The sequence below is a fragment of the Leptodactylus fuscus genome, chromosome 1, assembly GCF_031893055.1.
Source record: "Leptodactylus fuscus isolate aLepFus1 chromosome 1, aLepFus1.hap2, whole genome shotgun sequence".
In the NCBI taxonomy this organism is placed as follows: Eukaryota; Metazoa; Chordata; class Amphibia; order Anura; family Leptodactylidae; genus Leptodactylus; species Leptodactylus fuscus.
In genome coordinates this window covers 267,411,727-267,425,362 of record NC_134265.1, presented here as the reverse complement: position 1 = coordinate 267,425,362, position 13,636 = coordinate 267,411,727, and the positions used below count along the sequence as shown (strand labels likewise).

The window sequence follows — 13,636 nt, the reverse complement described above, 5'->3', positions numbered from 1 at the left end:
CTTTAAGTGGTCACTGTCATGTCAATAAATTTCGCATAAATCAATAGACCATAAGTAGAGGAGAGAGAACTAGCAAGCCTAAGTTACTGCTAGCTATGATAAACAGGTGTCAGAAATAGAGATGGGCAAACTTCTCAAGATTTGATTAGTTTCAGGTTCAGGTGGCTCGGGTTCCAGATTCGTTTTAGATCGATCAAGTTTTGTATGAATCATAATTTAAAGTGACTTAAAACATAGTATATAACTCTCTGGCTTCCTAAGAACCTATCTATGCAAATTCTAGCTCTCTAACGTAAATACAGCCAAAATTATGTCAAAGTGAAGATGATATGTATGTCTATGGAAAAATGAATGGTAAACAGTGGATACAAACTCCGAGTTTATCAATACACTGCACTACACTACTTTGCATTGGTATTGGAAAAAGCAATGGTGGGGTGCTGGCCTGCCAGCTGATGAAAAAACTAGAATATCTTCTAAAATAAAAGCATTCTATGACCCTGAGAACAACACTTGGGAGGCAGAAAAGAACCTGAATTATCCTGCTGGTTATCCCTTTATTTGAGCACATGCTACATCAACATTGTGTTGCCGGAGTAGCAATCTACAAATTTTCAAGAGAAATTTTGGGTACACTATCAGCCTGGCTGCTGAAAAAGATGGACTGTCTTCCAAAACTGATCATAGAAACTTCTTCTTTTCACAGGCAAATTATCCTCTCCATTGTGTTTATGCTTTGCTGCATTCAGCATATACTGCTGCTCAAACTGACTGACTCTCCAGAAACAACAGTCTCACTCAATGTGTGCTTTAACTTATAATCATTAAATAAGGCAGGAGGTGTAAACAATGGTTTTCCCTTGGTTGAAGTTGGGGGGCAGGAGATGGTTAAGTGTGTAAGAACTGGAAGAGACCACATCAACATCCTTGTGAAAGAGTGACAATTGTCAAGACCAGAAGTAGTGTTGCTGTTGTCATCCACATTCTTATTGTTAGTCCTTGTACAAGTGTTTCCTCCTTTTGCTTGTCTCCTGCCCTGTGGGGTTTTTTTTCTAGTTATTTACTGTACACTGCTTATAATAGTTATTGGCAACAATTCTGATGCTGTGTGTATGTCTTTTTTGTGACCTAATTAGTGACTATTAGAATAGAACTGTGTCAGTCAGCTTGTTTTGGTTTTTTTTGGCATTAACATGGCTGCATTTTGAGCGCTGTATACACAGCGATCGAGAAGGCAGGGAAGGGAATAAACCTTCCCTGCCATCTCTCTGGGAGCTCTGGCTGAAGTTACAGCCGGCTCCCAGCTTCAGCAGCTGCCCAATCTCCATGCATCTGCTGTGTTCTGATTGGACGTACCAGTACGTCCTGTCAGAACTAGGCAACCACTTTCCGGACGTTTATAGTCTATGGGCGGTCCGGAAGTGGTTAACCTCAATGAAATGTTCAGCATTCCTAAATTAAGGGTTTACTCTAGAGTTTGTTCATTTAGTCCTTGTATGTAGAGATATAATACATACATAATAATACATACATAAGACAGGAAATACAACAGATATTAATATTTTCATATACATAGCTGAAAATGGGAGGAATGTGGTAGTATGTAGCATGTATTTACATAGCAGTAAGGATGTAGGGGCACAGTATTGGACATTTCTATTTGTATTCCAACAAATAATAGACAGGGCAGATAGAAAACTTCTAAACTAAATTTCCCATTGTACCGGACATTAAAACAATGAGAATACAACACTAGGTACAAATGATTAGAACATCCTTAGAAAAGATCTTGAAGGAACCATTATATTCAAAGAAAATTCCTCTCTTTGATTTATTTTTCCCTCATTAAAATCAGACACTGAAATGTCACTTTTGTCTAATCTGCAGATTTTCTTATTTCTCTTACCAGCATAACACCAACATATTCCACAGCGCTTTACAGACATCATCAGTCACCCTCCCACTTAGGGACAATCTAAAATCCCTATTGGTATGGCTTTGGAAGGAAACCCACAGAACAGATGCAAATGTTGTCCTAGGTCAGATGGGAATCTAGGACTCCAGCACAGCAAGACAACAATACTAACTACTGAGTTACTGTGGTACCCTTCTTGGAGGTTTACTTTTTGTACATGATTATGGGAGCAGCCATCTTACATGAGTCGCTGTTCCGCCTTGTTAAGTATGTACTGCCTCCCGCATAGGTCTGTGCAGGAGATTGTACAGAGCCTAAGAGAATATTTTCAATATGCAACCCCACCATTGGTTTGATGAATGAGTCTCCTTTTGGCAAATGCCAGGAAAACGCCACCTGCCTGACTTCACTGTGCCAAATGTGAAGATTAGCAGAGGTGAGTTAATGTTATGGGGTTGTTTTTCAGGGCTTGGCCTAGGCACCTCAGTTCCAGTTAAGGAAAATCCTAATGCTCCAGTACACCAACATATTTTGAACAAAAGTCTTTCTCCAAACAGTTTGGAGAAAGACTTTTCCATTCCAGCGTGACTATCCTCCAGTGCACAAAGCAAGGTCCATAAAGGCATGGTAAGTTTGGAGTGGAAGAACTTGACGCACTAAAATGTTGCAGAAAACCCTCCTAGAACTGTGGTAGCCGTTTTAGTGGCACAGGGGGGACCAACTCCATGTTGAAACTTAAAGATTTACCCTAGGATGTCATAAAAGCTCATGTAGGTGTAATGTGTAGGGGTCCCAATACTTTTATCCATGTTCTATAATGACAATGTACTGTATATATCAGTGTCCATTTATCCATTTTCCTACCCCTTGACCTTACAATACTCCCTTGAGGTCAATAAGGAAAACTATGCAACATAGGGCTCGTTCACATCTGCGGCCCGGCACTCTGTACTTAGGTTTCCGTTTCCTGCCTAAAACACAGGCAGGATACGGAAACCTGCAGGAGTCTCTCTCACCCATTCATTTGAATGGGTGAGAGAGATGTCCGGCCGTGCGCGGCGGTGAGCGTTTTATGCTCTCCGCCGCGAAACCGGGTTTTATAATCCGGACACAGAGTCGGACATGCAGTACTCTGTGTCCGGATAAAAAAATCCGGTTTCGCGGCGGAGAGCCTAAAACGCTCACCGCCGCGCACGGCCGGACCCGGTCTATGGTTTCCGTCTTCTGGCATGCAGAAGACGGAAACCATAGAACGGAGACCCCAAACGCAGGTGTGAACCCAGCGATAAATGTAAAAAAATAGTGCAAGATATACGTATATAGAAAGATACAGACATAATCCATGTTGTAAACTATAACTACAGCTATTGTTGTATGGTTTAGAATAAACTTTTTTCCCCACTATTTGTTGTGTCTCTTTAGTATGGGTTTCTGAAATCCAGATATGTACTAGGTTATCAGGTACTATAAGGCAGAATTACATTGCATGTCAAGTGTTCAGTTTTATAGTTCTTTGATGACTAGAATAATGAATTAATGCAACCTACATGGTTGCATAGATGCAACCTACAACAATGTAATGCGACATTGGTCAAACAGCTGCAACAGCATTTTAACTCTATCATGCATCATGGCCTTTAAGAATGAATATGTTTATCTTTTAGGGCATGTGATAATAAAGTCATACAATGTTTAGAGAACATTGATCTCCTGGAGCCATTACCAAAGAAATTCCCGGGAGGCCTGCTACATAGATGCTGACTACTGGTGATAGGTTCTCGAGTGATGCAATTCTCCTCTGACCACAGAATACTGAACTTGGAAAAATAACTAGTTTTCTTGTAGTATTACATAATATCCATACCCAAAATAAGTACTTCAGAGAAGAAGGCCTTCTCATTCATATGGCATGTACATATATAGACATAACTTGTCTTGTTGAGACAGTCCCTTCAAAAGGAAAAACCCAAAAAACATTTTTTTTTTTTTGCCTACAGCCTTAGGGCTCAGTACATATAGTTACATATGCATTACAGTTACATAGTAGATGAGGTTGGATGAAGACATCAGTCCATCAAGTCCAACCTATAACCCTACAATCTCCTACAGTGTTGATCCAGGGGAAGGCAAAAAACCCCATGAGTCTTATTAACATAGGGATTCAAAGTCCACCAGAGAGGAAACTACTTGACATCACACATTGTTTTGTTTTCAGTTGTTCCATTAAAATGCTTTATTGTAATAATATGGTTATCTGAATATGATTAAAGTTATGTCCCAGTTATTTAATAAGGGGACAAGCTCTGGAGATTGTTGTAAAACAACAAAGGAAGCAATACCTAACCAATTTTCTCAATCTCCACTTCTAATGTTGGCCTCCAATCCTCCTTGCTGCTGTAGTGATCAGATCATCATTGTGACTACTGAGGCCAGGGATTGGCTGCAACAGCAATGTGCAGTATACTGGTATATAACTTCTGTACCCATATATACAAACACTGGCTAGAAGAAACAGAGCCTGACGCTTGAATCAGCAAGGAAAAACAGGTTAGTATGGCTTCTTTTGTTGTTTCATGACAATCTCTACAGCTGGGGCGTTATTAAATAACTTGGACAACCCCTTTAAATTTAGTTTAACAAATCATTAGTTGCCCACTTTACACAAAAGCCTCTCAATATTAGCTGTGATCTTTAGGATCATTATAGTTTTTGCTTTATGGCTATGTTCACAATGCTGTCAGTTGAGCCTTCATCAGGTGCTTAGGCAAATTTGACTAATTTAATGATAATACATCACTATTCTTCCCGTCAAAAATCTATGACAAGTCCAACAGAATCCAGGCAGCTGCTGCTAAGGCAAATAAAAATAATAATGGGATGCATTAAGAGAGGATGCTCATGACATAGTTCTGCTCTATACAAATTATTAGTATGGCCACACATGGAGTATTGTGCACAATTTTGGAGCCCAATGTAAAAAAAGGACATGACTGAAGTAGAGGAGAATGCAGAGAAGGACGGCCAAGATCATTAGAAGAATGGTTGGATTGGAGTACAATGGCGGATTAAACTAACTTGGGGTTATTCAGTGGTGACGGTGGATACATTGAGCAAGTTCAAAGATGGCCTGGATGCCTTTCTGGAACAGAAAAATATTACGGTTAATCGGTTTTAGATTTTGATCAAGACAAGTTGATACAGGGTTTTATACTGACTGCCGGACTTGAAGTTGGAAAGGAATTTTCCCTCAGACATGGAGCAATTGGCATTAACCTCATGGGTTTTGTTTGTTTGTTTTTTGCCTTCCTTGGGATCAACACTGTAGGATTATAGCTTGGACTTGATGGACCAGAGTCTTCCTCCAGTCTCATCTGCTATGAAAATATGTAACCATCAAATCTGATGGAGTTCATCGTAGGGTTTGTTGGGCACTGATGGTATGCACCATGTGACAGATCTGGCTATGCAGGCTAGTTGGTTTTCACTATAAATGGAAGCCACTAGGCAAGTATGAACAGAACCTTACAAGTGCTTTCCACAAACATATACTGTATTATGTAATTTCTTAAAATACACTATTTTAATAATATTACTAATTTTTACACTTATTTTATATATTCATTCATGACTGTGCAGAATTTCAACATACATGTAACAGACTGAAATAAGGTTGATATAGAATAGTAGCGGCTTTACATCACATTGAGGTTAGCCTAACTTAATGATGGAGGGTTACTGTTACAGCAAAGTGCTGACAGAACACACAAATGTTATGTTTTATCTCCTGTGGTTGGCAGTCAGTCCATTGCAGGCGAACCAGCTGGCATCCCTGCGGTGCTAAATGACATACATTTTTCTTAATTGGTTTGATTTGAGTGTTTTCATTATTAGTCATTATACAAATTTTAGATACAGTATCAACCAATTTCCACATGTGCAACTGTGTGAACACACATAATAGTGATGTCTAGGACCAGGGATACCTTGTATATACAAATAAACCACAAAAAATAATCCACAATAGAAACAACTTGTTTTCTGTAAAGCTTGGTTTACAGTTGTCTTTGTCACTTCCCTTCAACAATTCAGGTGAATTGGATATTTGTTGGAAAGAATAGGGATTCAAGTTCAATTTTTGATAGCAAACTACTGGGGCGATGATGGAAACATGGGATCCATCAGGATGTTCAGTGCTATGGCTCACTTATATGTAAAAGCTATGACAATTTTGTGATCAGAGCCTTTGTGATTTTGATTCCTTTATTGATTTGATTAATTTGATTCCTTTACAAATCATGGCATATGTCATATTCGCAAAACAATTTGTGACTTTCCGCGTCAAAGACCAGCCCAAAAAAAACCTGTGTGAACATACCAGTTAGACTGATTTATTAAAAAGAAAACCAAAATGGTGCACATTTTGGAACAAACGCACACCTGCTCACAGCAGTGAAGATTTACAGTAGTTTAGTCTCTTAGGCAGTCCCAAACACATTAAGTTTATTCAGGCATATATCCAAATGTGTGATTTTTGACTTTTGTCAGACAGGTCAGTCTTTAGTAAATGTTTGCCTGTATGGTAACTGTTTTCCTTAGATTGCATTAGAAGGATGATTCATCCTGGGATTTAATTTGATTGATGGCTAAGAAGTCAAGGGAAATTTTTCCTCCTATCTCAAGAATAGGAAACTGAGGATTGTATTCCATTTAAGCTATTCAAGTGGCAGATTTAACAGTTACATTTTTTCTATTCTTACTATAATGCTTTAGTTGCTTTATTGGAGGCATGTATATCTAAAAACACATGGCATACATGAAAGGTCAGGGTGCAGAGTAAAAGCTGCACTTCTACAGTTACACAGCAACTCCAGAGGCTCATTGTGAATACAGCAAACGGATGAAAACTGGATAGTCACAAGGGTTAACCTAAACATTGTGGGCCCCTGGGGGCAGAATCTTTTCTCCTGTGTTTCATTATTGCCAGATGTTTGGTTTTCATTTGTCATTATGTATGTTCTCCCCAGAGCCCCACACATTATAGGACATCTTACCATTTACACTCACTACACATATTGAACTAACTGGATGGGATCTAGAAGTCTATTCATCATGAAATGATACCAGAACTGCAGTAAAGATTACATAGCAATAGAGGTACCTGTACATACAAATGCATGTGGCAGCTTCTAAAAGTGCAGTAATGGCTGCCATTGGAGGTTGTCACCGAGCATCTATTATTTGTATAGGAGGACTCATTGGTACGTTAACCATAAACAAATATATCTTGCTCCTCTTAAGATGACACATATTTGTAGGTATACATATATGTAATACGTATATAATAATATTTATTACCATCATATCTCACAACATGCAGAAATACATTATTTTAAATAATTCTCCTATATTCAAAATACTTACTATGGGAGTCACTCTTCTCCCGAGATCCATCTACTTTCCCATCTGAATTGATCCTTAGGAAGAATCCTCCATTCTTACAGTAGAGTCTCTTGGGTTCCTTAAAGTTTCCTGGGGGAAATGGAGTGTTACCCCCATCATCTGGCAATGGTGGGAGGGTGGTGATACTCCCTGCTGCCATGCCCACCTTCAGTTTTATTTTTTTTCCCTTTGACTTTGGCAGGGTGGCAGTGATCCAGAAGAGGTCCAGCAGGTAGTAGTGGCTCTCAGATAAACGTCCTGTGTTCGGCGTCTCTCCTCAGCAGGGCCTCCTCACTGTTCATTCAATTACTGGCAGCTGGAAGTAAGGCCAACTCTTAGGAGTCACTCTACTGTAGATGTATGATGTAAGTATGAGGATGTTGCATCCAGCCCTGTGCGTCTGCCTCCTGATATCCCAAAATTGTGTCATCCATGATCTTTAGTGATGAGAGCAGAGGTGGCTGGGGGCAGTGTGTAGGCTGCTCTTCATCCAGGGCCAACCCTCTACCACCAGGACTTGTTCTGTCAAAATGGTCTTATTTATTTATATAGGTGAAGCCCTCCTCCACCTCCCTTTTTTTCTTCCTCCTACTTCTGCTGCTGCTCCTTAGTGATGTTGTGAGAGTTCTGTATTTTCCCAGGAAGCTAAATGAAAGCTCCCTGCCAGAAAGCGAATGGACTTATAAGAAGCAGGATAGTGTTCCTGGGTATTTTCTTAGACAAGCTCTGCCAGTCACTTCTCAGCATTAGGCTCCCTCCCCCAGCAGTGAATTACTTTGCAGGGCAATCTTGGGAGGAGGGAGAGACAGGAGTGGAGATGGGGGGGTTTATGCAACAGGAGCTTGCCAGTACTGTTATTATTCAGCTAACTTTCAGAAGAACTGTGGAATGGAGCAGCAGGCGTCACAGCGGTGAAGCTGCCAATAATATCTTCTGTTTCTAGCTGTTCAGGCCTCAAGGATAACCTATTCCACACGTCACACTTCTGTGTCGGAAATTACAATTGGTATTGTGAAAAACGGCAAATGTCTTTCATGGAATATAAGACTATATTAAATCATAAGTTTATCCTGGGACATGAAAGAGGAATCTCAGCTGAAATATGAATAATTTACATGAGAAATTTCCCAATATAGTTTTATTATGCAACATGAACTCCCAATTTATTGTAAAATTGCAAACCAATGCCAATAGATGTCTGAAAAGAAAATTAAAAGTACAGAGCTTAAAATGGGTTGTCCAAGATCTGAAGATCAGTCAGGGTGCGACAGCATGTGCTTCAGCTGCTGGAAGAAGTCCTACTCCTATTTTAGCGCCGTACAGTATAGTGTTCTCATTCATTGAATAGGAGCAGGGCTGTTTCCAGCCATATACCTCATATAAAGCATTCAGCAGCCGTAACAGATGATCAGGATGGGGTTCACATGTTGGATAGGTCATCATTATCGATTTTATTCAGATCTTGGATAACCTCTTTAAATATCCAAATAGGCTTTTGATATCAGAACATAGGTTTTACTTTGTGAGAAATTATGTTTTCAGTGGCTCAGTTAACAGCTGTACAGTGTAGACTAGGCAGGGGTCAGCAGAGTCATCTCATTTTGACTACAGGACTAAAAGAAATTTAATGACAACCTAATGTACTAGATACACTATACTATGCATACATACATGTGATAATAATGTTTTCACACAGTGTCCAAAGGCAGAATTGGGTTTCCACCTTCAAAAAAAAGCCATTTATAAAAATGGTTGTAAAACTAATGGATTTTCTCTTGGTATTTTAAGTAAATGAGTTTGAACAATACAACAATTGTTTGCTTTCCTCTTCCTACAGAATCCACTAGTCCAGCTGACAGGCAGAATACTGTAATGCAGTTAGCTAGATTTGTATCCATAGCCTCCTCCTTCCATGCACTTTATAGCAGTTGTCTACCTAGCCTCTATTGTTAGAATGCTGTGTTCAGAAAGAATTTCTCTATATAATCGCTGTTTCAAGTTTAAGGAGATTTGAGATCTTGTAGTGGATAAACTGAGTTACTATAGCTTAGCTCTTATCATATGTTCCAGCACACTTGGAATTTTTTTTCTATACCTCCCATCGTTCTGAAGAAAGCCCTGCAGTTCATTTTGGGGGCCGATATGTTACTCAGGCTATATAACGGCAAATGTCAGACAAGAGCAGGGAAGGGAGACATGATTCACAGCTCCAATCAAAGTTGGAGAGTTCAGAAATACACACCTTGCCTGCTCCTGCCTGACACTACCCATCTGAATATAGACAGCATATGAGGCACCAAAAATCACAGCACTTATTGCGTAGGAACAATGGGAGCTAGAGAAAATTTCCAAATTTCCTGGAGGTATTGGCGCAACGTCATGAAGCAGATGGCTGGGTTTCACAGAGATGAAAGGTCCTCTTTAAAAGGAGTCTATCACCTCCCCCCAAAATATTCCACTGTCACCACCATACAGAGCACACTATGATGATACATAATATACCACTGCAAAGTATGTCACGTTTGTAGATGTGGAGAAAAGCAACTTTAAAGCCTTATGCAACTGAAGCAGTTGGTGCATTGGAGGCAGGCATTCACCCATGAGAGTGCGATTCAGACTGTTCAAGTGAATCAGATGATATCATAAATGTGGGAGGTTAAACTCTCATTGCATGGGGTGGAGCAATCAGGAGATTGTAAGAGTTTGATTGGCACAACCAATGATACAAAGAGGTGAAGACCAGAACCGAGTGCAACAACAGCCAAATTTGCATAAGACTTTATAATTGTTTTTCTCCAAACCTACAAAAGTGATTTACATAATAAACAAAAGTATGTTGTTTATCACTGTAATGTGCCCTGTAATGGTGACAGTTGAATATACCTGGGGGAAGTAATGGATTCCATTTAAAGAGGACCTTTCACCACCTCCACCAACTTCAGTTCTTAGCAATTATTAATAGTTACTACTCCACTGATTCCAGTGCAGATCTAAATATTTCTCTAGATTTGATTTATCCTCAACAATTAGTGCAGTTAGTTTTGGTGCCAAATATACTTAATAGGCTTTGTACTGTCAGATAGTCAGTGTCAAGCAGGAGCAGAAAGGGGGCGTGATTTAGAACTCCAATGAGGGGCAGGCACTGTCAAACCTCAGTATCATACCCCTTGTCTGCTCCAGTCTAACACTACCCACCTAAGAGTACAGAGCATAAATAGTACATGAGACACCAAAAGTCACAGCACTTATTGCTTGGGTTGGGAGTTAGAAAAAAAAATTCCAACTGTGTCAGAATCAGTGGAACAGTGCCTATTAAATGATGCAAAGAGCTGGACTTGGCAGAGGTGGTGAAAGGTCCTCTTTAAGTGAATAGGTGCTGATCTTCATCAACCTGGTCTGGCCACTACGCAGAGAATGGAGCTGTCTACTTTCTTCTCCATTCTCTGTGTATCAGCTACTGATAAAAACAGATTATATTTTTAGCACTGAAAATGCTTCTAAGGTCTTTTGGGTAGTATACATTAATATGTCAGAATATATGTCATATCTTTGTACAGATGTAGAAGTCGTTAAACAAATGTTCATATCACATATCAAATGTTTGTCTTTGTATGACAGTGTCTATTTTGTAATGTAACATAGACATTGTTTTTGTTGTTTCAACTCAAGGGTCTCTCTATCTTCTGATGTTAGTCTTACAACATTTGTATCAGGGTTGCATATGTGGTGAGAATAACCTCCACCTTCTCCTACCACCTTCTTTTATGACCACCTCAATGCTGCCCCTGTTCTCGCAGCAGGCTGATGCTTTGAAACTCCTCCTGACTGGGAGCCAGCAAGCTGCAAAGCCTCAGACTTTAAAAGATAACCCAATATTAAAAGAGCAATTCTAATAATAGTAATTTTCTGGGAATAATATTGTGGTGGGTGAAATATGCAATCTTATGATCAATGATGACAACAAATGATTACAGATTCCCGTTAGTAATTCCATATCAGTGACCTGGAATACAGGAATAACTACTGTTAACAAGCCAACTTTTAACTGCTCACAAAGGCCGCTGATAAATTCAGATAAGGGGCCAGGATAAAATAGTGGCCATGTGCTAGACAGAGGTTACTTTACTAATTGAATTGCCCTTTCTCCTCTTCCATCCCCATTATTCCCTACCATCACCTATTCCCATGAAGTTTGGGAACATGAAGGATGGGTGATAACACTAAGTGGAGCAGCAATGATAGTCATATCAACTAATAATAATAATAATAATAATAATAATAATAGTTATTTATATAAAGCCGACATATATATATCAGAGGAGGAAAACAATGAGTACAATTAACGCTAGGTTCACACCTGCGTTCAGCCTTCTGTTCTGTGCTTTCCGTCTTCTGCATGCCAGAAGACGCAAACCACAGACCGGGTCCGGCCGTGAGCGGCGGTGAGCGTTTTATGCTCTCCACTGCGAAACCAGATTTTTTAATCCGGACACAGAGTACTGCATGTCCGACTCTGTGTCCGGATTAAAAAACCCGGTTTTGCGTCGGAGAGCACAAAACGCTCACCGCCGCTCACGGCCGGACATCTTTCTCACCCATTCAAATGAATGGGTGAGAAAGTCTCCTGCAGGTTTCCGTCTCCTGCTCTGTTTTATGCAGGAAACGGAAATCTGCACAACAGAAAGCACAACGCAGATGTGAACGAGCCCTTAGTATGCTAAAGCCCTTATGTCTATTGACAACTTTAAAATGGAAAAAAAAATGATTGTACATATGTTAGTGAATTTCAGCCTTCACTGTCCGTTCCCTCATCCATTTTCAGACCTCTTCATAGGTAGTTTATAATCTTTTCTAGTTCCAGACTTTTCTTATATTGATGTGACCCTTCCAACAATACATGCTGGATGTGGGGTCCGTATATCCATGATACTTGCACTCATGCAGTGACTGGTCACCAGGCTACGTCTCCTGATTTATCATTCAGTAGAGTGGTAGCCAAAGAGAGCTTCCATCAGTAGTGACTGTTCCTAGAACTCCCTGCTCCCTCTGTGTTGCTCTGACATAGAAACCGGGACCAGAGAAGAAGCAGGGAGACCCAAGAGCAGAGAGTACCGAGTATCATACTCACCACTCACCCCCTGGGCCCCATACTGTGTAAGCTTGGTGCAGTGGGAACATTATAGTGTTCATACCTGGGGTTATGTAGGACGTGGGTGACATATACTGTGTGGGGTTGCTTAGAGGTCACTAAGGAAAGCCTTATACTGTGAGAGGGGTACAAAAGGGGTATTGTACTATGTGGGGAAACTGATATGGACTAGTCCTTCCATATAGCAACCCTCACCACACAACATAACTCCTCTCTGAGAATCAAACTACCAGAAAATACTGAGTATGCCCCTGCCCTCATGAAACAAACTTCATTCCTGGACTGCATTGCCCTTCTACAACCCAACAACAGATATCACCTCCCTTGTACTGACAGACATTGATACCGAGTAGTCGGATTCCCTACTGTATCCTCCCCTCTGTACACTCATGCATATCTTGTGAGGACCACCTAACCCTTCACACTCTTGTGTTTCTGCATTCCTCCCTATGTATACTCTAATATAGTTTAGCTTGTGTTATCTGCCCTACCTGAAAAAGATGCCTTCATCCCACTTATATGTAAAATAGCTCTTATTTCTCAAGTTGACAGGAAACATTTGGTTTTCTCATAGAAAATGAAGGTTTACCACCCACTTGGTTGATAAAGCCAACAGAGCAAGCAGCAGTGTACAGTCTATTTCAGAAGTAGTAGATTAGCCAGCTAAGTGAAGGATTTGCTCAGACTACACAATAACAGAATGGAAAAATCTAAAATTATTTTTTCCTTTAGGAAGCAAATTAAAAATAATAATAATAATAATAATAATAATAATAATAATAATAATTTTTAGTGCACAGAAATCCATAGATTATAAGCTTCCTTGTAATATATATCATTACCACAATATGGCTCTTTTTTATATTAAAACCATGCCCCACACTGGCAATAACTTGCAGAAAACATGAAAGTGATAGACAATGGGGGTGATCTGTTAGGAAAATGCTGCAAAACTGATTTATTAAAGGGGTTAACCAGGATAAACTAAAAATTAACCCCTAAACTAATACCACCACACCCCTACCCTGCCTAACTTCTAATTTACTTCAATTAAAAAAAATCTATAATTACTCATATCCCTGAAGCAGTCATGTGACCACACCAGGGACACTTTATGATAATCCAGTGATGTT

The 13,636-nt window shown here is 39.8% G+C and overlaps 1 protein-coding gene across 1 annotated transcript in view; it reads right to left on the bottom strand.

Annotated features, from left to right (window-relative positions):
- FGF2 (fibroblast growth factor 2) overlaps positions 1 to 8,087 on the bottom strand; it is a 36,600-nt gene extending 28,513 nt beyond the window's left edge. The window contains exon 1 of the mRNA XM_075287270.1: positions 7,337 to 8,087. Coding sequence (XP_075143371.1) covers positions 7,337 to 7,514 — 178 coding nt within the window. The 5' untranslated portion in view covers positions 7,515 to 8,087. The remainder of the gene's footprint in view (positions 1 to 7,336) is intronic.
- Positions 8,088 to 13,636: the final 5,549 nt, after the last annotated feature.